The sequence below is a fragment of the Xenopus laevis genome, chromosome 3S (assembly GCF_017654675.1).
Source record: "Xenopus laevis strain J_2021 chromosome 3S, Xenopus_laevis_v10.1, whole genome shotgun sequence".
Classification (NCBI taxonomy): domain Eukaryota; kingdom Metazoa; phylum Chordata; class Amphibia; order Anura; family Pipidae; genus Xenopus; species Xenopus laevis.
In genome coordinates, this window is record NC_054376.1 from 10,280,439 (window position 1) to 10,307,390 (window position 26,952).

The window sequence follows — 26,952 nt, forward strand, 5'->3', positions numbered from 1 at the left end:
TTTACCAGCAGCTACATTGCCGGTAAATTTGTAATACACAGGGGCAATTTGGCCCATCTGCCGCCCGAGGCAGCAGCAGTTGCTGCCGCCCCCCTCCCCCATGCGCTTACCTTTTTGCGCCTGAGGGCGTCTGGGGGGTCCACCATGGCAGCAGAGAGGGCCAGTGCACTAGCGCAGAGAGCCTCTGCGCTAGGTTCGGAAAACCGAATATTCGGCTCTTAAAGTACCAGGAGCGGCATTTTTGCAGCCCCTTGTAGCTAGCGGGGCGCTGCCATCTGAGGCAACAGTCTCAAGTCGCCTCATTGGCGAAGCGCCCCTGGTAATACCGGCCCCAGCCTTGTCAGGTGTTTTATCGGCTAGGTTCGGTAACCCTAGGCCGAACCGAATCCTAATTTGCATATGTAGGGAAATCACGTGACTTTTTGTCACAAAACAAGGACGTAAAAATAATTTTTTCCCGCCGGTAATTTGCATATGCAAACTAGAATTCGCTTCGGTATTTGGGTGAATCTTTCGTAGGGTTGCCACCTTTTATATACATTTTTACCGGCTGCTGGGGGGCGGGGCCTCAAATGGGCGGGACATGATGTCAAACGGGCGCTAGAAGAGGCAAAAGAAAAGGTAAATTGCAGGGGATTGGGGGCAGGCCGAGGGCTCCTTTTCATCATATTACAAATTTACTGGCAGCTACATTGCCGGTAAATTTGTAATACCGGCCCCGGCAGTATTTTACCGGCTAGGCAACCCTAATCTTTCGCAAAGGATTCGGTCGAATCCCCAAAAGTGGATTTGGTGCATCTTCACATTTATGAACTTATTATTTCGACTTTTTTTCACTGCACACATTGCGCTATTTTTGGGCTACTTTTGAAGTGCCTCTTGGCTGGTTTTCAAAATGAGCCCTGGCAACCCTGGTTTGAACTATATTGGTTGAACGTGTGACTGGGAGGCAGGAGACACACAAGAAGTTCTAATACTTGAATAACCGGCGGATAGTTGCAACAACAAGGACTGAGACTACAGTGGCGCCACACAATCAATCGACAAGAGGTGAGGAAGCCTACTGTCCCCACAGACACGACCTAAACAAACACGTGATCAGCAGCTCAGTCTGAGGTGAAATTCTCATATCCAACCCGACACTGTCCCCTTTACTACAAAGTTCTACTTCCTGCTGGAAGTTTCCACGCCTCCTTCTCCTCCCCAGCGCTGACAAGTGTAAGGAGGCGGGGCCTACAGGCTGTGCACAGGCCTAGCGCAGCCGGACTAAACATTTGCACTTCAGCAGCGCTGTCGGTATCCAGAAGGAGCCCAGTTCACCTACAGCGCCGCGCATCCTCATTCCCGACCACCCTCACTATGACTGCTGACGAGATGAAGCCTGAGGGACCTGAACACTTCACAATGGATGGCTCCGATATCACCCCCAAAGGAGATCAGGGAGTCCTGAAGGTAAATAGAAATCTAGGCAGGTTGTTGGGACGTACCAACAGCGAGAGGGGGAGGCAATTGTTGCATAAACACATGCTTCTGCATGTTGGGATTATGTTTTAGTCCCATAAGGGGGTGTGTCAGGATACTACAGACCCCTTGTTTGATCTCCATGTTCAGTTTTATTCATTTTTGTGTCGTGTCACGCATTCCTTAGGAATTTGCTGCCAACATTTCAAATGTTTGTACAAACACTTTTAGTGTGTTATAGAATGGCCAGTTCTAAGCAACTTTTCAATTGGTCTTCGTTTTTTGTTTTTTTTAATTATTTGCTTTCTAGCTTTCCAATAGCAGAATGATGCAGATGGCTCCTGGCAGTACTTAAATATGTAATTTAATATATAGATGGCAGATAATATTCAAGGCTTCTGTCTATTTACATTCAAGCCAGCTGTCAGTGGTGTAATCTGAATCAGGCAGTTTCGGATTGGCACGGTGAGATGTCTTTTCCGCTGACTTCCATTGAAGCAGATGCACACTCACTGGGGGTACGTGCCAGCTCCGAAATTTGATGTGACTTTTGTGCGAAAGGCTAATTCTGACTGCACCTAAACCCCCAATCTACATTGGAAGATTCTACATCAGAAAGCATGATGTTTATGTTAAAAAAGGTCATAAATCATACCTCCCAACTGTCCCTTTTTCGGAGGGACAAGTCCCTCTTTTGACAGCTCAACCCGCAGTCCCTCATTTGTACTGGAAAGTCCCTCTTTTCTCTGCACTGAACAGCCAGAAAAAGAAACAAAGTTTCTCACTTAATTGGCTTTTAGCAGAGAGCCCAGAACAGCTAACAGGTGCAAATAAGATACTTTGTAACAATTTAGAGACACAAAAACACAGTTTAGATAAGGAGAAATATTTTCAAACTTTCATAACCTGCCAAATTTTGTAAAACAAACATGGTGATTAGGGGGTGTGGCCACAGAAAGGGGTGTGGTCAAAAAATTGCTGCGCTACATGCGGAAAAAAAATTTTTGTCCCTCTTTTTACTTCCAAAATGTTGGGAGGTATGCATGAATATTCATAGTTTTGGCCGGAAACCCACAAACCAGGTATAGCTTTCTGTAGGTAAGTGGCACCCATGCAATATTTCAAATTCCTTTAATTTATTGTCCTCCTTCTCCAAGCCCTGGTCATAGCTAATGCACCATGTCCTGGATTATTGGGAGAGAGAACCTTGGGAATGTTAGTTAGGGTTGCTGGCCATGTGATTTGATCCCACTCCTCAGTATCAGACTAAATAGTCTATGGCCCATGCACAGTATGACCACCTTTCTATTGCTCTGCTTGTATAGGTCCAAAAACTAGAATAGCGCCTCTTCGCTTTCTCATCTGCCAATATACCATGAACTTATCAACATGGTGCATAGTTTCCTATGGTAGCAGCTGAGCCATCTTCAGATGGTCCCAATATACTAAATAAACTTTTAGCATGGGGTTATTTATCAGTTCTGTATTATTTTTTTTTTTTTAATTATTTTTTATTGCGTATAAAATAAAGAATATCAAATACACATCAGCATAATTACAAATTACAATATTCTTTTATCAAAATATATCACTTTCTTTTATTATCTTTTTCATTCCCTCCTACCCCTTCACTAAATCAAAACTAAAAAAGGGGGGGGAAAGGGGCAAGAAGTCGAATCGTAAGTATCCACTTATATATAGATTAGAGCACATCACAACTTTCCATCTAGAGAAAAAAAATAGTTCTTAAGCCTCATTAACCTAGACCCATATCAGTTGGAAATCTGGCAATATAATGGTTCCCATATTATTTTAAACTTCTCCAGCTCATTCTTTGATAAAGCTGTTATTTTTTCCATAACCAGAATCTCCCCTATTTTAGCTTGTATGGGTTCCCAGGTCTGAGGTATTGGGCCTTTCCAATGTTTTGCAATAACTAATCTCGAAGCCAAGCATACCTTGTATATTAACATTTTTATATTTTCGGTATAGTCCTCCTTTTTTATTATTAAATTAAGAAGAGCAATTATAGGGCAAGGGTGGACCTGTATTATTGTATAGTTGTGGTACCCCTTATCCAGAATATTTGGACCTGAGACATGCTGGATCTTTAATGCATAGTTAGCAAAGCACAGACCAATTGCGGTTCTGTCTACTCTTCTTTCTCCTTTAGATTTATTTGGAGCAGGCAGGTTCAGCACTCTTGCAAATTAAAGTAGATTTTAGCATATTTGGGTGTGGGTTGTGGCTTCTTTTGTTCCAGTGGGTTCCCAATACTTGAACACTTAATAGAGGGGTCCAAAGGATGAACAGTTGTTTCTCCTACTCAATCTAACTGAATGTGTCTCAGTGGGACCTGGATTTTACTATTGCGAGTTGTTCTTAGATCTACCAGGCAGCTGTTATCCTGTGTTAGGGAGCTGCTATCTGGTTACCTTCCCACTGTTCTGTTGTTAGGCTGCTGGGGGGGGGGAAGGGACGGGTGATATCACTCCAACTTGCAGTACAGCAGTAAAGAGTGACTAAAGTTTATCAGAGCACAAGTCACATGACTGGGGGCAGCTGGGAAATTGACAATATGTCTAGCCCCATGCCAGATTTCAAAATTAAATATAAAACAATCTGTTTGCTCTTTTGAGAAATGGATTTCAGTGCAGAATTCTGCTGGAGCAGCACTATTAACTGATGCATTTCGGAATAAAATGTTTTTTCCAAAGACAGTATCCCTTTAACTAAGTTAGTCTAAAGCATTGCCACTGAGTCTATTGCTTGTATTTTTTCTCTGCAGCTTATAAAGAAGGAGGGAACAGGGGAGAATACCCCAATGATTGGTGATAAAGTCAGTGTTCATTACACGGGTTGGCTAACGGATGGAACCAAGTTTGATTCCAGCAGGGACAGGAAGGATAAGTTCACCTTTGACCTTGGGAAAGGTAAAATATGTGGAAATAAAATGACGTTTTTTTAAAAAAAACAAATTATATTGTGGAGATCTGTTTATAATAGTCACATTAGAGATATGCAACAGAACTCAATAGGCCAGACTATGAGTCTCGTAATTTTCCTATCAGGACAGTGAAGAAACAAATGATTGTGTTCCCTTTACAGGGGAAGTGATAAAGGCATGGGACATAGCTGTAGCAACCATGAAGGTTGGGGAAATCTGCCAAATAATTTGCAAACCAGAGTATGCCTATGGCACGTCGGGAAGCCCACCCAAGATACCACCCAATGCTGTGCTGATATTTGAGGTAAGTAAATATGTAATATACCATGTACACCCTCTGTTTTTGGACTAGTTCTTGCATAGTCATACTGTGCTCTCCCTTTGCCCATTCCTGAACATCCAGACCATATGAGCAGTGTCTGCTGAACCACAGATCTGTGTCTCCAAAGATGCCCCAGTAGCTCCCCATCTTCTTTTCTGCTGATTCACTGCACATGCTCTGTGCTGCTGTCACTTACTGAGCTTAGGGACTCACTCACAATATACAGTACACATAGAATAGAAATGTCACAATATAAGGCTGATTAGTAATTAATACAGATAATTACTACATGGCAGCACAGAAACCAGTGCAATTAGCATCAGAATTGAATAATCAGCAAACCTGTAGCATCAGCTTATATTACAGGGGAAGCTCATTTTCTGCTGGATAATTAGTGACGAGCCCTAAGCTTAGCTTCTCAACAGCCAATCAGAGCCCACTGAGCATGTGAGTGTCACAGACACTTTCCAAGATGGTGACCCCTGTGACAAGTTTGAAGTCCTGGATCATTGCTGCTATTGACAATCTGAAACTTTAGGCTGGTGCAATGAGTTCAGTATCTAAAATATGGCATTTTTAGTCACGTTCAATTTTAGGGTTTAGTTCTTCTGTAATCGATGCTGACAAATTGCTATAAAAATCATAGGAACCTGTCCGTATCCGTGAAGAGATGCTGCACGCCAAATATTTGCAGCCAAAAGCACCCCACCTACATCACTTCCTTATATTGTAATTTTGTCTCTTACCTGCCAGGTGGAGCTGTTTGACTTCCAAGGGGAAGACCTGTCACAGGACGAGGACGGAGGAATTATCCGCAGGATACGAGTGAAAGGAGAGGGCTATTCTAAACCCAATGAAGGAGCAGTGGTGGAATGTAAGTCCTGGCAATTTGTTTGACACCCACTGGTGAATAAAGTCACTTGTTTTTACCCCAGGCCAAAACGCCCCCATACAAGGGCTGATAAAAGCTGCAGACAGTCGGCAGCTTATTGGTCCATGTGTGGGGCCAACTGTCGGCCTTCCCCAATCGATATCTGGCGAAAGTCGGGGAGATCTCGATCGGGCATGTTAAAAAATCCCGTTGGATCGCGGTCTCATCTGTGCGTCTATGCGGCCCCGCAATCTGACTGCACTTATCGGATCCATTATGATCCGATCATTGGGCCCTAGGGCCCACGTTCAGATCAGCCCGATATCGGCCACTTCAATGTGGGCATATCAGGGAGAGATGTCGCCAAACGAGTGGATCTCTACATCTATGGCCACCTTAATAAAACACATCACCAAGCAGTACTTTTCTTCAGCGGGCTGCACAGATATCTTGACTTATTTCTTAGGGATCCCTAGCCGGTGCACATAGTATAGTATTTGGACAAATTTAAAGGCATGAATCTTTACCATTTCCAGACTGCTGAATTTCTGGTATGGTAGAGTACATCATTTTATATAAGCACTGGCTCTCTAGGGATGTTGGGAGTTGTAACATAACATGGTAAGTTTGGTTCAAAAATTATTTAATTTTTAACTCTATTTTAACCTGCCTAACTGCCAGTTGATCCAGAGGAAGGCAAATAAACCCATTGAAAATCTCTCCAGTTTGCCTCAGAAGGGGAAAAAATTCCTTCCTGACTCCAAAATGGCAATGGGACCAGTCCCTGGATCAACTTGTACTATGAGCTATTTCCCATAACCCTGTATTCCCTCACTTGCTAAACACCATCCAACCCCTTCTTATACCTATCTAATGTATCAGCCTGTACCACTGATTCAGGGAGACAATTCCACATCTTCACAGCTCTCACTGTAACAAACCCCTTCCCAATATTTAGCTGGAACCTCTTTTCTTCTAATCGGAATGGGTGACCTCACATCAGCTGGAAAGACCTACTTGTGTCCAAATATATTAGAAACATCTCATGTCACAAAGCTAGCAGGTCCCCGGATCTGGCCTTAAGCATATACTGTCGCCTTTTCTTTTGGTAGTACATCTAAAGGGCATGCACAATGGCAGCGTCTTCGATGAAAGGGAGTTGAAGTTTGAGGTGGGCGAAGGAGAGAGCATCGGGATCCCTCCTGGTGTGGAAATTGCAATTCAGCAAATGGAGAAGGGAGAGGAAGCTGTTTTGTATCTGAAGCCAAAGTGAGTAGTGTACATTCCAGACGATCTGTACCCAATATTGCCACAAGAAGGAGGGCCACATTGGGCTGGTCATCTGATCACATCGTGACACTTTATGATCCTTGCTTGACTGTTTTTTTCAGCTTTCCAATCTGTATCTCTCAGTCCCAATGAGAGCCATTTTGGCCCTATTCAGGGGCCACTAAGCCGGTGACTGGGTAAGGAGTGGCTAGGTTAGTAGCCACTGTTGGCCTGTGTATGAGGAACTTCGGCATCGATGCTTAAAGCCTTTGCTAGATTTAATTTCATCCGTCCTTCTACTGATAGGACTTGTTTAACTTTTAGATAAAAAGTTGCTGTTGGTGTTGCAATCTCTAAAGGGAATCCTGGAATTAAGACCAGGTCCAGGCTACTTGTAATTCCAGGGGGTCTTTGTGCCCATGCCCATGACATACAACTAGGGTTGCCACCTTTTCAGGAAAAAAATACCGGCCTTCCTATATATTTATCTTTTTTCCCTATAAATAACATTGGGATCAACCATCATTTTGCCAGGCCAGGTGGCAACCCTACATGCAACACATGTAGTCGGGACAGGCACATTTGTTTCTTTACTGTCCTAATCGGAGACTATGAAGAGACTCATGGGAATACACAAAAGTGGAGAGAGCCCAGTAAAAGTGGTGGTAAACTGGTGTAAAATAATTTCTCCATATTCATAACCGAAATCCACCTAAATTCCGAATGAACCTCCACTTTTCATTTTTTAGTGAAAGAAAGACAGTTTACAGACACTTTTTATGAATTTGTCTTTCAAACAACATTTTAAACAACATTTTCTCCCAATATTTTAAAAATGGAATAAAGCTGAGTATAACTCTTCCCCATGCGTCGGATCAATTCTAATATAATCTGCTCTGCTTTGGTTCAACCAGTCGTCATTTCACACCTCTTGTAGGTGCCCCATTGGGGAATTATTATCATTTTAATAGGGATTAGCATTTTATAGTCAGGGCACAAGTTTCTGTGTAACCCTATAGGTGTAAAAGCCTCATTAACAAAACAAGTAACACACACTGATTACATTTTAAAATTTAAATACAATTTTAAAAAAGTATATTTTATGTAAAAAAAAGTTTTTAACTCACACTTGAGTTATTTTACTAGTTTTATCTTAATGAATGAGGCAGTATTAGCAATTTGAGTGACTATACCATATAAATTTAAAGGAAAAGTAAAGCCTCCCAGCCAATTTTGACCTTCCTGTCGTTCCTTAAATCAAACTTGCAGTCCCTAAATTTGCAATCCCTGTTGTAGTTGGGATTAATCCCTGTGTATTGATTGTGCTCCGCTGTGATTCATCTTTGCAATGCTAAGGTACCAGGCAGATTTAGACAAAGCTTTATGACTCTTGTTTGTTTTCTCTCTCCACTCACAGATATGGATTTGGCATTGCCGGGAGTGCAAAATACCAGATTCCGCCTGGAGCAGAGCTGCAATATGATATCAGATTAAAGAATTTCGAGAAGGTGAGTGAGTAGAGGTAACATTTTGTTGCTACTTTTTATTCTACCGTCATGCTTTTGGATTTGATATTTAAGGGGCGAAAAACAAAATTGAACACCGATCTCCCTATGTCCGTTAACAACTAGATGCACTGGAATGCAGAATTCTCCAGTGAATCTGATATTGAAGGGGAGTTATATGAAAGGTTGATGCCCATATTCCTTGTATATAAATGGAAAGGGCTATGTGACTTTTGGGGGTGATGATGTTCTGATAATGTTCCTTGCAGACTTTGCTGCTGTCACAGTTTTGGTTCCTCTTGAACAGGCTAAAGAGTCATGGGAAATGAACGCAGAGGAGAAGCTTGAGCAGGGCTGTCTCGTGAAAGAACGTGGAACCAAGTATTTTAAGGTACTTCACTGCCCCTAATATTTTCAAAGGGGAACTATTGCAAAAATTAAAATTTATTATAAGCTTCCTCATACTGAAGTAAGAAACTTACTTAATACAATCAATTAAAAATTCTGCATTGTTTCTGAAATAATTCATTGTTCCTTTCTCAGCATCTGTTTCTCTTCATTCTGTCTTCATTCAGCAGTTGGGTGTCAGATGAATGATCCAATATATCTTATAGGGGGGTTTCCTTCCTAGCAGATGTATTAGAGCTCATTCAAATAACTGATTCCAGTACAAACAAAATCTAACAAAATAACTGCCTTCTGCACAAATCCTGCATGTAGAGAGACATGATGTCTTTTATAGAGTGAGCTCTAATACATCTTCTAGGCAAAAGGAGCCCCCCTATAAGATATATTGGATCTAACTGTCAATGATTATCTGACACCCAACTGCTGCATGAAGACAGAATGAAGAGAAACAGATGCTGAGAGAGGGATAGTGAAGCTAAACTTAAAGTGATACTGACACTAAAAAAATACTTTTTAAAATATGAATGAACATTAAGGGGCACATTTACTATGGGTCGAATTTCGAGGGTTAATTAACCTCGATATTCGACCTTCGAAGTTCAATTCTTCAACTTCGAATATCGAAGTCGAAGGATTTACCGCAATTCGTTAGATCGGACGATTAAATCCTTCGAATTGAACGATTCGAAGGATTTTAATCCATCGATCGAACGGATTTCCTTCTATCAGAAATTGCCTAGAAAGCCTATGGGGACCTTCCCCATAGGCTAACATTGGTGCTCGGTAGGTTTTAGGTGGTCGAAGTTTTTTTTAAAGAGACAGTACTTCGACTATCAAATGGTCGAATAGTCGAATGATTTTTAGTTCGATTCATAGTCGATGGTCGAAGTAGCCAAAAAAAACTTCGAAAATGCGTTTTTTTCCTTCTAATCCTTCAGTCGAGCTAAGTAAATGTGCCCCTAAAAGTTACCTATAGATCATGTTGATCATTTTTTTGCTGAGATGTTTGTTTTTGTAAGTAATTGTTAGTTGAATTTTCTAAACCTGACTGTTTTGCCAACCTGACTGTCCCATCTCAGCCTGTCGTTAAAGTTTCTAATGCTAACGGACTCCTGCTGCACAAATATGGCAGCCCCCTCATACAGGAACATAGGGCATCAGACAGGTAATGTAAAAGCCTTGTGCAAATACTTTATGGCAACGTTATAAGTTGCTTTCAAAGGTAAAGCGTTTAATTTCTGGTGTCAGTATCTCTTTAATTATTTCAGAAACGGTACATGATTGTATTTAGAAAGCTTCTTATTTCAGTATGCTGAAGCCAATATTAAATTCATATTCAATATTCATATTAAATTCTTATTCAAATATTAATTTTCGCGATAGTTCTTCTTTAAGCACCCTCTGCAATCCCTATAATGCAGAAATGCACCAAATCTATTTTGTTCCTAATTCAGCCATTGGTTGAACAGTTCACACACTGTAGAGAGTTCCATTTTTTGTGTACTGTGTACAACTTCCATTCATAATATACAGTATGTTATCTGCTTTAATCCTCTTTATTATTCCTAATTATCCATTCTTTCCGCTGTAGGATGGTCGTTACCGTCAGGCCACTATCCAATACAAGAAGATCGTACAGTGGTTGGAACATGAATCAGGCCTATCAAAGGAAGAAGATGCCAAAGCGAAATCACTTATATTGGCAGCTTCTCTTAACCTGGCTGCGTGTTACCTGAAGCTGGGGGAGCAACGAGCTGCACTAGAGTACTGCAACAAGGTGAAGTTGGGGGTTTATATTAAAAGTAGAGCTGCTAAGTATCCCGGTGAAATAAGTAGGTTTATAATCTTATTGGAAGGTGAAGTGGCAGATTGTTTTTAATACCTTCCATGTATTCGTTCAGGCCCTGGAACTTGAGCCCAGCAATGAAAAGGGTCTTTTCCGCAGGGGAGAAGCCTTCATGTGCACCAACGATCTGGAGCATGCTAGGAATGACTTTACAAAAGTGCTCCAGCTATATCCATCCAACAAAGCGGCTCGTGCCCAACTAGGGCACTGCCAGGTTCGTATTCGCCAGCAGACGGAGCGAGAGAAAAAGATCTATGCTAACATGTTCCAGAAGCTAGCAGAAAAAGAAAGCACGGTGAGTGACACGACTTTATTACAAAGAAAGAGACCGTAGGGACTGGGGTTGGAGTGTGATGGCGCCCCCCTCGTTCTCCAGCGCTTACCTTTTTTTGTAGGGATGCACTGGATCCACTATTTTGGATTCGGATGAACCCCTGAATCCTTCACGAGAGATTCGGCAAAATACTGAACCGAATCCGACTTTGTCACATGATTTCCCTCCCGCCCCTAATCTGCATACGCAAATTAGGATTTGGATTCGGTTCAGCCAGGCAGAAGGATTTGGGCAAATCCAAAAAGGGCGAATCCTGGATTCGGTGCATCCCTACTTTTTTGTGCAGGAGTGGGCCGCATCGCTGGTGCAGGGAGAGCGTTTATTCTCTCTGCACTAGAAGTGCCGAATTTCTGGTTTTAATAGGTGAGTTTCTCAACTTGCCTCATGGCAGCAGCTCCCCTGGATGGGTTGTGTGACACCTCTTAAGAACCTATAATGAGATGACGCAGTGAGCCTTAAAGGAGAATTCAACACGTAGTTTAAAAAACCGCATCCCTATCCTGGGTAGACCCCCAGCCTACCTGCCCCCCCCCCGGGCAAATGCCCCTAATTTTTTACTCACCCCTCTGGCCTCGGATTTCACGGGCGCCATCTTCTTTCTTCGGTCTCTTGAAAGTTTCGTCGTATGCACAGTTTGAGTGAATTTCCGGTCCCCAACCACTGTGCACGCACCGGTAGTCACGTAGTCACGTGACTTTAGGCGCATGCGCAGTTGTTTGGGACCTGAAATTTACTCCAACTGCGCATGCGCCAAAAATGCTGGAGAAGATGGCTGCCGTGAACTCAGAGACCAGAATCTGCACAAAGGGGTGAGTAAAAAATTAGGGTCATTTGCCCGGGGGGCAGATGGGCTGGGAGGGAGGGGCGTCTACCCAGGGTAGGGGGGGAGGGTTTTTTATTATGGGTCGAATTCTCCTTTAAAGCCCCATACACGGGCAGATAAAAGCTGCTGACAGACAGAGACGGCAGCTTATTGGCTTCCCCGATCGATATATGCGTTTATGCGGTCCTGCGATATGACCGCCTGTTTTGGATTCATAGGGATGCATATCAGCCCGATATCACCCACCTCAATGTGGGCATATCGGGAAGAGATGTCGCCAAACGAGCGGATCTCTACGTCTATGGCCACCTTTACGGGAAGAGACTAAATTATTCTGTTTTTCTTGTTCAGATTCTGACATTCAGCTCAGATTTTTGTTTTTTCTTCCTCCAGGAGGTTCCACCCACCCCCAGTGACATAGAAATGAAAGAACCTGATGAGAATGGATCACTAAAGAGCATGGCAGCAGATGCATAGGATGGGCTAAAACCCTCAGTTTTTATTATTTAAGGATCCTTCTTTGTTACTGACCCAGATCTTTCTACGTAAACAGTGGAATTGGGGTAGTTTTGCAAGGAGGGTGCTGACATGGTTTGCACTAAAACTCATCAAGCTCCCTGTCCATTTGTTCGGGCTGAGGTGGTGACTCCTGTTCATTCCGGCCTCTTAACTCGAGTCTCAGGACTGCAGCTCCCATAACCCTCTCACATGGATAAAGTGTAAACAGACAGACAGTCACTAGTCTCAAGGACTGACATGTCTCTCTCAGTAATAGCCACCTTCCATTTTTACCCCCGTAACGTGATCTCCAAAGGATATGCTATGATCCCCTCCACTGTACATTACTTGATCTTTCCCTTCCATTGGAAAGCAGCTGGTCAGGGTTCGCCACATTATTATTTTTTTCTAACTTTGACAGTGGCCATGTGTTTTGTACATCTGTTTTCTATCCTGTTGCACACCCACAGCATTCAGTCTGCCTTCTTTTCTCCCTCTTTTTTTTCTGTTATGCAATACTGTTTTATTGTGTTAATTTCTTGTCAATTTAAAATAAATGAACAACTGTTTTTCAGAACCGTTCTGATGTCTTAAATGCCATTGATTTGTTTATGTGTACTTCATTTTTTTTATATTATTCCGGTATCCCGCAAGTAAAATAAACAACACATATTGGGCAATTTTGAGCCTTCCAACAGGTTTAACAAAGATTGGCTTTCATCATCATCATCAGGGCCGGAACTAAGTGTAGTCAGAAGAGGCAGCTGCCTAGGGAGCAATCATGGGGGGGGCAGCTACCTCTAAAATTGTCATCTGCCTACCCTCTAGTCCATGTTCGCACCTATCATTTTACTATGAATCAACTTGGAGTTTCTATTGCCGTGTGTCTTTATATGGTCACAGAACCCCTCAGTGACTTCTAATATCCTTATCATTTACAGTAGGGGGTACATTATCCCTTATAATACATGAGTGATTCTCAGAGTTCACTGTATAACTCAGCCTGCAGCCTTGTGCCTTTATATGGTCACAGAAACCCTCAGTGACTTCTAATATCCTTATCATTTACAGTAGGGGGTACATTATCCCTTATAATACATGAGTGATACTCAGTTCCCTGTATAACTCAGCCTGCAGCCTTGTGCCTTTATATGGTCACAGAACCCCTCAGTGACTTCTAATATCCTTATGATTTACAGTAGGGGGTACATTATCCCTTATAATACATGAGTGATACTCAGAGTTCCCTGTATAACTCAGCCTGCAGCCTTGTGCCTTTATATGGTCACAGAACCCCTCAGTGACTTCTAATATCCTTATGATTTACAGTAGGGGGTACATTATCCCTTATAATACATGAGTGATACTCAGAGTTCCCTGTATAACTCGGCCTGCAGCCTTGTGCCTTTATATGGTCACAGAATAATCCTTATAATTTAAGAAAGCTATGAATAAAGATGTTAGATGCTGGAATGAGGTCTAAAGCAACTGGCAAATTAGCATGAAATGTTAAATGCTTACTTGCTGCATTGGATATTACAGTACTATATAACAGAATGGTTACTGTAGTCTTGATAAGGGCCCCAACGAGGGCCGAAATGTTGGATGCACAAGTAATGGATCAATAAAACTTTGTGACACAAGATTTCGGAGTGCCTGTCCTTCTATAAGCAATATATAAATACAATGGACCAAGCACCCACGAACGGATTTTGGGGTAAGAGTGCGGGTACTTTTATTGCATACATCTGTGTATCCAATGTTTTGGCTCATGTTAGGGCATTTATCAAGCATAGATAAATGCATTGACTTCAGTGTATTTATACCCACCACCTCCCCAAGAAATGTTTGGCGCTAAATATGAGGTCTAGAAAAAAAAGTGGATAGACTACACACTTGCATACGTGTAAAACGAACCGATAGGAACACCATTGTTTAGAGTAACCATCCAAAGTATCTGTTAAACTCTTTACCCAAGTCACAGATGCTGAGGGTCCAAAGCGATGTCCCCCTGACTTTAATTAGTTGAGTTAAACTAAGCAGAAGGTTATAGAATAGCAATTCAAAATAACCTCCTTTTGCAGCGTTTACAGCTAAACAAACTCTGGGTCTTTGTTACATAAAGACTAAAGGTATCCATAGTGTCTACAAATGGTTGGGACCAATTGGTTGTTTATCTTGGACCTTTCCATCTAATTCATCCCAAACCTAATCCATGAGGTTAAAGTCTTTGCTTCATCTTCCTTCTTCAAACAGTTCAGATAGAGCTATGGAGCATGCTTAGATTCATTCTCCTGTTGCATCACAAAGAAAAGACATTGGGAGCATGTTTAGGTCATTCTCCTGTTGCATCACAAAAAGGAAGCCATTCAGAACATGGTTAGGTCATTCTCCTGTTGCATCACAAAGAGAAGCCATTGAGAGCATGCTTAGGTCATTCTCCTGTTGCATCACAAAGAGAAGCCATTGAGAGCATGCTTGGGTCATTCTCCTGTTGCATCACAAAGAGAAGCAGTTGGGAGCATGCTTAGGTCATTCTCCTGTTGAATCACAAAGAGAAGTCGTTGGGAGCATGCTTAGGTCATTCTCCTGTTGCATCACAAAGAGAAGCCATTGAGAGCATGCTTAGGTCATTCTCCTGTTGCATCACAAAGAGAAGCCATTGAGAGCATGCTTGGGTCATTCTCTTGTTGCATCACAAAGAGAAGCCGTTGGGAGCATGCTTAGGTCATTCTCCTGTTGAATCACAAAGAGAAGCTGTTGGGAGCATGCTTAGGTCATTCTCCTGTTGTATCACAAAGAGAAGCCATTGGGAGCATGCTTAGGTCATTCTCCTGTTGCATCACAAAGAGAAGCCGTTGGGAGCATGCTTAGGTCATTCTCCTGTTGCATCACAAAGAGAAGCCGTTGGGAGCATGCTTAGGTCATTCTCCTGTTGCATCACAAAGAGAAGCCGTTGGGAGCATGCTTAGGTCATTCTCCTGTTGCATCACAAAGAGAAGCCGTTGGGAACATGCTTAGGTCATTCTCCTGTTGAATCACAAAGAGAAGCTGTTGGGAGCATGCTTAGGTCATTTTCCTGTTGAATCACAAAGAGAAGCCGTTGGGAGCATGCTTAGGTCATTCTCCTGTTGCATCACAAAGAGACGCAGTTGGGAGCATGCTTAGGTCATTCTCCTGTTGCATCACAAAGAGAAGCCGTTGGGAGCATGCTTAGGTCATTCTCCTGTTGCATCACAAAGAGAAGCTGTTGGGAGCATGCTTAGGTCATTTTCCTGTTGAATCACAAAGAGAAGCCGTTGGGAGCATGCTTAGGTCATTTTCCTGTTGAATCACAAAGAGAAGCCGTTGGGAGCATGCTTAGGTCATTCTCCTGTTGCATCACAAAGAGACGCAGTTGGGAGCATGCTTATGTCATTTTCCTGTTGAATCACAAAGAGAAGCCGTTGGGAGCATGCTTAGGTCATTCTCCTGTTGCATCACAAAGAGAAGCCGTTGGGAGCATGCTTAGGTCATTCTCCTGTTGCATCACAAAGAGAAACAGTTGGGAGCATGCTTATGTCATTCTCCTGTTGCATCACAAAGAGACGCAGTTGAGAGCATGCTTAGGTCATTCTCCTGTTGCATCACAAAGAGACGCAGTTGGGAGCATGCTTAGGTCATTCTCCTGTTGCATCACAAAGAGACGCAGTTGGGAGCATGCTTAGGTCATTCTCCTGTTGCATCACAAAGAGAAGCCTGATAAGTCTCATAGAAAGTTGGTATAGCATGGAGTTGAAGAACCCTGAGATTGATTCAGAATTTCAGTTGCTCTATGCAGGTCCCCAATATTGGAGCCCGCAAAACACGCCCAATTCACAACACTATCTCCTCTATGTGTAATCATTTCATTTAAGGCTAATGCCACATGAGAGTAGAACTTGGCCTGCAGTTGTTGACTGGTTGTTAATGAATATATATAATAATATATATTATTTTGCCATAATAATATATTCCTGCACTACAATATATTGGTTGGCTAACCATACTATAGCTATTTGAGCTGCTTCAATTGAAAGTCCTGTCCCTCAAAGTTAAGCTGCCAGTCAGTTTCCCCAAAGACCTGCTTATCTTAAATTGTTACAATTGTTTCTTTCAAGTGCACTTGCCACATATTCTGGGCTCTCTGCCAATTAAGTTTTAGAAACTTTTTATCTTTTGCTGGCTGTTCATTTCGGGAGATCAAAGAGAAAGTTGGGACATCTCAGTAACAAATCCCGGACTGCGGGTTGAACTGTTAAAATCGGTACTGTCCTATGAAAAATGGTGACTATAGCCTGGGGGGCCCAGTGTGATCAGGGGCCTATCTAGTTTATTCAGTTATTCTTTCTATTTTCTTTTAATATTAATTTTTATTTGCGCTTCTGGCAGTGCTGGATTTGCAAATGGGGCACCCATAGTTGAGCGTTGGGGTTAGGGGTGCAGGTAGGTTTGCCACCTGGCCGGTATTTTACCAGCCTGGCCGGTAAAAATTATGGTTGATCCCAATGTTATTAATAGGGAAAAAAGATAAATATATAGGAAGGCCGGTATTTTTAACAGAAAAGTTGTCATCCCTAGGTGCAGGAAGCGTAGTGCCCCCAATGCACAAGAGCACACACTTAATATCTCACCTATTGCTGTTGGCTTTGCTGCTCCCTCTATGACTCCACTCCTGTTGTCTGAAAATAAAGGTCCAGCTGGGTGACATGCCTCCCCTAAAAATGTGCAGCCTCTGTGGCCTGTCTGCAGGCTAATTGCTCTGTGTATGAGTCCATTGCGGTAAGGGAATCTCGGTCCTTCATCCAATTGGAAACAAGGCCTATCATGTCACTTCCACCCAAGGAACTTATCCAAAATAGAACATTTATCACCCAAGATGCCACCAAAATTCTTATTCACTCTCTCGTCATATCACATCAAGACTATTGTATCTCTCTTTTAATTGGCTGTCACCTCTCCAGTCCATAATGAACATGGCCACAAGGTTTATAAACCTCAGCAACCGCTCCTCCTCTGCCAATCCCTACATTGGCTTCAGTTACCTTTCAGAATAAAATTCAAACTAATGACCCTGACATTCAAAGCACTTCATAACTCTGCCCCTCCTTACATCTCTGAACTCATCTCCATATACTCAACCGCTTACTACACTCCTCTACTGACCTGCTCCTCCACTCGTCTCTAGTTACCTCCTCACACACTCGCATTCAAGACCTTTCAAGGGCTGCACCCCTCCTCTGGAATTCTCTCCCACAGACTGTCCGACTTTCTCCCAACCTTTCTGCTTTTAAAGATCTCTTAAAACGCACTTATTTAGACAAGCCTACCCTCATTCTGTTTAGCTACCAAATGCAATACCACATACAGTACTATATCTCTCACCCACTTCATTCTGATCTTGCCCACTCCCACACCTTGTGTCTTATTCCCTTCCCCTTTAGATTGTAAGCTCTTTTGCACAGGGTTTTCCTCACCTTTTGTACCGTTACTTGTTGTTATATATGTAATTCTGTATGTTATACTGTATCTATGTAATTCATGTGATGTATAAGCACAATATGTTGGTGATCTAAAAATGCATGTTGATAAAATAATAATCATTAGGGATTCACTGAATCCAGGATTTGGTTCGGGATTTGGACAGGATTCGGCCTTTTTCAGCAGGATTCAGCCGAATCCTTCTGCCCGGCCGAACTGGATCCTAATTTGCATATGTAAATTAGGGGTGGGGAGGAAAATTGCATGATTTTTTGTAACAAAACAAAGAAGTAAAAAATGATTTCCCCTTCCCACCCCTAATTTGCCTATGCAAACTAGGATTCGGTTCGGTATTCGACCAAATCTTTCAAGAAGGATTCGGGGGTTCGGCCGAATCCAAAATAGTGGATTCAGTGTATCCCTTATAATCATGAAATCAAAATCTGTTCTTGCCTCTCATCAATGAATGTGAAAGTTGCCCCCAATCTATAAAATCAAGTAAATTTACATATAATATCCTTTGTGTGACCATCATGGGACCCCGAGTCCCCGTCCAGTTCAGTCACTTTTACCCCCAACATTTCTTTCCATATCAATCATTTCAAGAACATTCACATTTTATACAATGACCTTCAAGCAACCGTGTAAGTCATACAAATCGCCACTAGAGGGCGTAGTAATACCGATTTAGAGCAGTAAAAATGCAACCTTCTTCCTATTAGCTGTCAGTCACACGTCTTTGAGAATCTGTCAGACGCAGAAAATTATAAATTGATATCGACAGAGGAGATTCGAGCCCGGCAGCATCGTCTGTATCAGCGGTACCCCTCGTTTTAGAAGTAGTTGTGCGCTATGACAACATCGCTGCTATTAACACAATAACCACTAGAGGAAGCTCGTGAGCTAAAGAAGTGTATAAGCTGCTATACATGTTTTCTCCACTTTTTTCCGGAGTGCTGTGATGGCCGAGTGGTTAAGGCGTTGGACTTGAAATCCAATGGGGTCTCCCCGCGCAGGTTCGAACCCTGCTCGCAGCGATTTCTTCTTTTTTTTTCTTCTTCTTTTAAACAAATTTACTGATATAATTTACAGGAATTAAATGTTAATACTGCAGGATCTGTTTTCCCTCAGTAGCTGGTCTGTTTGTTATAATTAGTATTTCTGCTGTAGGTAGTGAGGCATCACATACTGTGGGGTTTGTTCAATGCTTACTGCAATTCTACTATATATTATATATATATTTATATATATTTTAGGTTTGGGTCAGGTAACATGGATGCACTAATACGAGTGAGCTTTATAAACAACGGTGAAGCTTGTGCATGACAATGGTAAGAGAGAGGCTAAATGTACATATTCAATTATGGGTGGCTATGCTTTTCCCAGAATCCTGGTGGTTCTCTGCCCATATATCTCATGGTAGCCCGGTCCGGACTGAGAATTAAAATAGACCCTGGCATTTCAGGTACATAGAGGCCCAAACAGCCCACTAAATACTGACTTTCTATGGCACCTTATAGCAGCCCCTCTGGCATTTGCAAGAACCCACAGATTGCCAGTCCGGGCCTGATGGTAGCCATTAGAAGTAAAGCCATATTAAACCTTCCTTAGTCCCCAGGCTGTGCCTTAATCCCCGCAGTACCCAAACACTGGCTCCACCTCTGCTCTGCCCATGCTGTGTCTTAGTTGAGCCTGTTGGGGCCCTTAGGAATTATGGTCTCCTGGTTTAATGAGCCCTGTGCAAATGCCATGGTTACCATTAGAAGTATAGTCATGTTAAGTCTTCCATGGGCCCCAGGCTGTACCCTGACCTCATCCAAATCCTGTCTCCATCCCTTCCCAGTCCCAAACCCTGACTCCACCTATGCTCTGCCCATGCTGTGTCTCAGTTGAGCTCCCACTAGGAATTAAGGGCCCCAGGCAACTGCCCAGGTTGCCATTAGTATCAGAGTCATATTCATTTTCCCTTAGGCCTCAGGCTGTGCCCTGACCCCTACCATCCGCCTCCCCCATCCAAATTATGGCCTTACAATTCACCAAACTGACTAGAAGAATTGAACCGTCCTATTTCCATCAGAAGAGTGCCTAAATTGAGGTGTTTTTTTAAATTCTCCTTTAAAGGGGGAGTTTCTGCAGGGATTTATTTTTTGTATCTTTTCATTCACAGCTTCCTTACCTGTTTCACAACAGGAGTTGCGCATCTTACGTCACGCTTCTTAAATGTAATAATGAGGTGTCCGCACTACAAACATCAAAGTCGTCTTTTAAAGGGGTCTTTTTTTTCTATTCACGCTATATCCTATTCATATTCCCAGGGCTGTGAAAAATCGGCACATAAATCCTTAGACTCCTTATTTTATTGGACAGGTATGGGAAATGTTATCCAGAAAGCTCGACCTGGGGCTTTCCAGATAACGGATCTTTCAATAATTTGAAGGGGTGGTTCACCTTCAAATTAACTTTTAGTATGATGTAGAATAGCCAATTCTAAGCAACTTTTCAACTGGTCTTCATTATTTATTTTTTAAGGTTTTTGATTCATTTACCTTCTTCTTCTGACTCTTTCCAGCTTTCAATTGGGGGTCACTGACCCCATTTAAAACCAATAACGGATCCCGTACCTGTACCTCCAACTCAGAATCACGTTTACTGTACTGAAAGTAATTAAATTATAATGTAATGTAGCTCTGCGCTGGTAAAAGCTGAGTGTTTGCTTCAAAAAAAAAAAAAAAAAAAAAAAGTCGCCATAAGAAAAAACGCCCATTGACTTTAATGCATTAGGATTGAGAAGAATTGTTGCGCGCATAAAAAAGCATCGCGGGTAAAAACGCCCATTGACTTCAATGTGTCTCGCAAAATTTCGACGTTTTGCAAATTATCCCGGAGAAGTGAAAAGGGACAGATTCGCTCATCACTACATACAAGATATTTTATCACTGCCAAAGCTCAAAAATAGAAACCACATCCTTTGGTAATTCTAAACAAAATCAACTACATCAACCAAAAAAGAAATGGAAAACTAAAACAACTTATATATTAATTGAACCTGGCGTATAATACACAAGAGCCATGAATATCCTGTAAATGATATGACTAGTGATGTCATCAGTTATAAAAGTTGAGTAGTGATGACATTTTTGTCACATGACTCACTAAAACGTGTGTATCATAATAAATAAAGTACCCCTTGTTGGAAAATATGAGGATATTAGAAGTCACCTCAGAGTTCTATGACCTTTATAAAAACACTCGGCCTTTGGCCTTGTGCTTGTGTGACTTATAATATCCTTATATTTTACAATAGGGGGTACTTTATTCACTATATAATAGCTGTTACATACAATAACTGAAGTATTGCTCTTAGAAACAGAATTGCTTCTGCCATATCTTCCTTCACAGAAGCTCTTAAATCCGATTTGACTATTTTCAGTACTTGTATTTAAAGTTATTAGGAGTTGAAGTCGGTACATTTTTGGCAACTCGGGCTCCAGATACCCAAAATTGCTTCGGACTCCTGAGCTCTGCCTATTCCAGACACTTATTCATATCAATGCATGGTTATTCAGGTAATTTAGACCCTAGCAACCAGATTTCCATAAAAAGCAAACTGGAGTTTGATATCTCAGAACCTGTAAATAACTGTACAATGACAATGACTTGAAGTGACCGGATTCCATACATAGCATTATCAGTTACAGAAGATTTAAAAGTTTTGCCCAGTCCATTGTCTCTCATTACAGTTTAATCACCAATACACAGCTGTTGCCAACCAGGTGTTGCAGTAGTGCAACTAGGGATGCACCGAATCCACTATTTTGGATTTGGCCGAACCCCCGAATTCTTCACAAAAGATTCGGCTGAATACCGAACCGAATCCTAATTTGCATATGCAAATTAGGGGTGGGAAGGGCAAAACTTTTTTTTTACTTCGTTGTTTTGTGACAAAAAGTGACACGATTTCCCTCACTGGCCCTAATTTGCATATGCCGGTTTGGCCAGGCAGAAGGATTCGCTGAATCCGAAATCCTGCTGAAAAAGCCCGAATCGAATCCTGGATTCAGTGCATCCCTAACTACAACCCTCATCATTCCTCCTAGCAATGAACGGGCATGGGAAACTGAAAAACATTAGCTCCCCGGTATACTTCCTTTGAAAGGAATGGTAGAAAAAAAAACAAAAAACCTCAATAAACAGAAATGTATGAAAGGCAATAGCTGTGACGGAGTCCCCCCTTGCAAATTCCCATGCTGAAAACAACCAACACAGAAAGCCAAAGCAAATGCTTTTTAATGAATCCTAGTGACTTTCAAAATTCAAGAGTCCTGGTTAGAATGTCTTAGCTGTCTAGGTCATTTCATCAATGATAACACACATAGCTGCATCTTTATCTATTGTGGCCTCTTTCATAGAAGCCGCAGCCTCCTGGGATCCTTTGTGATGGTCAGTGCAGGGTTCCTGAACATCCATGGGTTCAGTTTTTACACTGTCTGCACCATTGGGAAGAGGGAGATCATCGGGTAGCGATGCCAAACAGTTCTGGATCATCTCCACTACTCGCTCCAGGTGTTTCTGGAATCTCTCAGCTGTTTCCAGCCTCTGGCGTTTCTGCACCTCCATCATAACCCGCAGGGTCTCTCGTGCCTGGTGGGGTCTGTACTCATTAATAAGGTGGTGCATGTGAACAAATAACAACTTTATGTCCTCCAGTTTCTCCTCCCTGCGGATGCTGCCTGGGCTTCGGATCAGGATGTCCAACATATCCAGAAAGTTGACTAGGATGGACATGAGGAGTTTTCTCAGCTCCTTCTTGTGATCAAACTGCACAGGGTGGAGCCTCTCGATGCCCTGCGTTTCCAGAGGGCGGATAATGAGGTCGTCGCACTGAAACTGGTTGCCGAACATCATGTAGCTGTCATTTATGGGGAGGGGAGGTTTGGGGGCCAGGCCCTTGCGGATGTTTTCATCTGTGTACTCCTTAATGTACTGCATGGGGGGTATAGGTAGAGCGCTGACTTGCTGTGGCTCCCCCATTATGAAGTGTGTAGGAGAACCTGTGAGACAGAAAGAAATAAGCGCAGTTCCCATACAATAAGTGACTTCAATAGCATGAATATTAAACCCCTCCCCAGTTAGGAGTAACAAACTGTGCCTATAGCAGTAATGACAACTATATACACACACACACACACACATATCTATCTATCTATAGCACATAGCTTTAATGGGCCTTCACTTTTAGTATGATGCAGAGAATTATATTCTGAGACAATTTGCAATTGGTTTTCATTTTTTATTATTTGCAGCTTTAACTTGTTATTCAGCGGCTCTCCTGTTTGAAATTTCAGCAACCTGGTTGCTACGGTTCAAAAGACCCTAGCAATCATGCATTGACCCGAGGATTTTTTTTTATTTTTATGAGGACAGTGGCCCCCATTTGAAAGCTGGAACGAGTCAGAAGAAGAAGGGAAACTAATTGAAATTGAAGGCCAATAGATTAACCATTCTATGACATATATAATTTAAGTTAAGTTAAAGCTGAACCATCGTTAAAAAAAAAAAAAAAAAAGTATATATATATATATATATATATATATATATATATATATATATATATATATATATATACACACACACACACACATAGCATAGGACTAACGTTTCGGAGATATATATATATATATATATATATATATATATATTATATATATATATATATATATATATACACATTCCAAAAGTGCACTCCGTTTACTCCGTGCAGACCTGGGTGTCAGCTACAGTATAGTTAAACATCTGCACAGGAGATTGTACGATGAAGATCCCCATCCAATAATTTCTTTGCTTGCAGTATATTATATATATATATATATATATATATATATATACACATACACAGATATGGGATCTGTTATCCAGAAACTTCCTAATTACAGAAAAAGACTATTATAATAAATGAATACAAATTTTTAAAAATGATTTTCTTTTTCTGTGTAATAATAAAACAGTAACTTGTACTTGATCCCAACTAAGATATAATTAATCCTTATTGGAGGCAAAACCAGCCTATTGGGTTTATTTAATGTTTACAAGATTTTCTAGTGGACCTAAGGTATAAAGATCCAAGTTACGGAAAGATTTGTTATCCAGAAAACCCAGGTCCCGAGCATTCTGGATAATAGGTCCCATATCTGTGTATGTATGTATGTGTGTATATACACACACACACACACACACACACACACACATTAATAAGAACTGTGTGGCTATACAGCAGGCAGTACAAACCCATTCAACCCAACATACAGATGCCAATATGAGGCACTTACAGAATAATAAGGCTAAAATATTGTCAGGCAGTGGATAATAAGGATCTCCAAGGCTATTCCTGTGCTGTATGGGAATATATAACTCACATGTCGTTGTATAGTGATGTAACACAGACTATAAACAGCAACACCCATCCCTCACCATACAATTCCCCTTTACACACCTTCACACAACTCCACCAAGTCAGTCTCCACGATACACAAAATACTTCCGGGGAGTCAATAGCAACATCCGGAAACGTCTCGTTACGTCAGCGCGCTCTTTGAAACCATCCGCTTCGGTCAGCGCACTCATCCATTGGCTGTTACTAAGAAACATTGGCGCATTACTGCGCGTGCGCCAGTGGCGTGCGACGTGGTCCTGACTGCACGCAGGGGGAGCTGTTTCACGCTGTTTTTAGCGACCAGAACAGGTTACTTCTGTGATGTGAGAGAGTGTAATGAGTTTATTCGTGCTTGGTGATTTATTTCCAAAACCATTTATTGGCAAAATAAGAGGAAACTAATTTTTTAAATTAAAGGGGAACTGTCATGTGAATGAAAATTTAATATAAGCTTCCTCATAGTGAAATAAGAAACTTTCTAAATACAATCAATTGAATATTCTGCATTGCTTCTGAAATAATCAAGTTTATCTTCATTATTTCTCTCTCATTATTCCTCTCAGCTAGAGTTGCCACCCGTCCGGTATTTTACCTGCCAAGGCCGGGGCTGATATAACAAATTTACCGGCAATGCAGTTGCTGGTAATTTGTAATACCCCTTAAAAAAAGCCTTTGGCATGCCCCCAATTCGCGCAGAACTTACCTTTTTTCCAGCGCTGTGGACATCGATCTGACCCTTTTGCGGTACGCTGCAAGGCCCCGCCCCTTTTTACATCACGGACCGCCCCCTTTTTGTGCCCGCCCCACCACTGGCCGGTAACCTTTTCCAGTAAAGGTGGCAACCCTACTCTCAGCAGATGAATGATCCAATATATCTTATAGGGGGGGGCTCCGTTTCCTATGAGAAACAAATAATGAGGAGAGTGTAGGAAGCGGAACTCACCCATTTAGCAGGTCTCCCCTCCAGCGGCATCTCGCGACAACTCCACAGGCGCTAGGGTTACCACCTATTCCAGAAAAAAATACAGACCTTCCTATATATTTATCTTTTTTTCCTATTAGTAACATTGGGATCAACCTTCATTTTTACCAACCAGGCCGGTAAAATATCGGCCAGGTTCCAAATAGGTCATAGCTGCAGCCTGGAAGTCCACCATCTTAGACTTTCCTGAGGTTAAAAGGAGGCTAGACAATGTCCTTATTCTAGAGAAACTAACTAGCTATACAAATGGCGCACAGAAATCTTTCCACAAAGTCTGGTCCCCTTCGTTATTATACTGGAATATTTCATTAACCTACGGGCACATTTACTTAGCTTGAGTGAAGGATTAGAAAAAAAAATACTTCAAATTTCGAAGTATTTTTTTGGCTACTTCGACCATCGAATTGGCGACTTCGATTCGAACTAAAAATCGTTAGACTATTCGACCATTCGATAGTCGAAGTACTGTCTCTTTAAAAAAAACTTCGACCACCTACTTCGCCACCTAAAACCTACCGAATCTCAATGTTAGCCTATGGGGAAGGTCCCCATAGGCTTTCTAGCCAATTTGTGATCGAAGGAAAATCGTTCGATCGATGGATTAAAATCCTTCGAATCGTTCGATTCGAAGGATATAATCGTTTGATCGAAGGATTATTCCTTCGATCGTTCGAAGTCGAAGGATTTAACTTCGACAGTCGAATATCGAGGGTTAATTAACCCTCGATATTCGACCCTAATTAAATGTGCCCCTAGGTGTTCTCTAATGCACTCCCACTCTGACTCAGCGGATAGCCTAAATTTTCCTGACCCAATGCAAAAACTGTAAGTGCAGAAATGAAGACAGTACTCACAGGTGTTAAAGGCAATTGTTTATTTAGTTTAATGGTTTACTTTTGATCATTTCTTTTTCTTTTTTATATAATTTTATTGCTTGCGACTTATGCAACTCTACTACAAAACTCAGGAATGCAATTTATGTAACAATGTGACTATATATTGCTGCAGCCTGGGATTTGTCCAGTACCTGCAGACTCTGAGGTTTACTGTGTACCTATTCTTGCTATATGTTGATATTTGAAAATAAAAATTTTAAATATAAAAAAAAAAACACCGGCCAGGTGGCAACCCTAACAGGCGCATACACTCTCAACTCTACACAGGACAACATGAGTTTAGCACTGCGGGCGTTCAGCTGGAAAAAGTAGGAGACGTATGTTGCTTAATTCAATATGGCTTTATTAAAGCAAACAGTGGCATACAATAGTGCAGATCAGCCTACGCGTTCAATGCCCAGAGCTGCCGGCACTTCATCAGAGCTAAACTCGTAACACGTGAACACCCCTTTATATAATGTGAAGATACACCCATTACACACCTGTGTCCACTTAAAGGTGTATAACTTCAAAAATAGTAGACAATGATCTAATACCCCTTTTTTAAAAGTGAATCGTAAAAACACTAACCTCGTGCTCTAGTCCCAAACATTAAAAATATATCCCAACGTGTATAAAAAGATAGGATCTATATAAGAATGATAAAAATACAAGTATATGATGTGCAACAGATATATTTATATCTCGCTAAAAAAGTGAATAGTATTGTATTAAATGTATATAAATGTGCAATTAACATTAAACTCGGCACCAGTACTAACTTAATGTGGTACATGGTATCTACCGTATAAACTCGAGTATAAGCCGAGTTTTTCAGCCCCCAAAATATGCTGGAAAAACTCTACCTTGGCTTATACTCGG

At 41.7% G+C, this 26,952-nt stretch overlaps 2 protein-coding genes and 1 non-coding gene across 3 annotated transcripts; 2 read left to right on the forward strand and 1 right to left on the reverse strand.

Moving 5' to 3' along the window:
- Positions 1 to 1,223: 1,223 nt before the first annotated feature.
- Positions 1,224 to 12,866, forward strand: fkbp4.S (FKBP prolyl isomerase 4 S homeolog; the record flags this gene model as incomplete). Its single annotated transcript, NM_001091124.1, is given in 10 exon segments — positions 1,224 to 1,452; positions 4,250 to 4,394; positions 4,570 to 4,712; positions 5,484 to 5,604; positions 6,714 to 6,870; positions 8,288 to 8,378; positions 8,683 to 8,766; positions 10,375 to 10,560; positions 10,685 to 10,924; positions 12,180 to 12,866. Coding segments are annotated over 10 exon segments (1,344 nt in total). The 3' UTR covers positions 12,264 to 12,866.
- Positions 12,867 to 18,738: 5,872 nt separating this feature from the next.
- trnas-uga lies at positions 18,739 to 18,820 on the forward strand. The gene has a single exon. It is a non-coding gene; the product is annotated as a tRNA-Ser (tRNA).
- Positions 18,821 to 22,053: 3,233 nt separating this feature from the next.
- On the reverse strand, positions 22,054 to 24,309 carry med7.S (mediator complex subunit 7 S homeolog). Its single transcript, NM_001092155.1, is given in 2 exon segments — positions 22,054 to 22,834; positions 24,274 to 24,309. A coding segment is annotated over 1 exon segment (687 nt). The 5' UTR covers positions 22,815 to 22,834; positions 24,274 to 24,309; the 3' UTR covers positions 22,054 to 22,127.
- Positions 24,310 to 26,952: the final 2,643 nt, after the last annotated feature.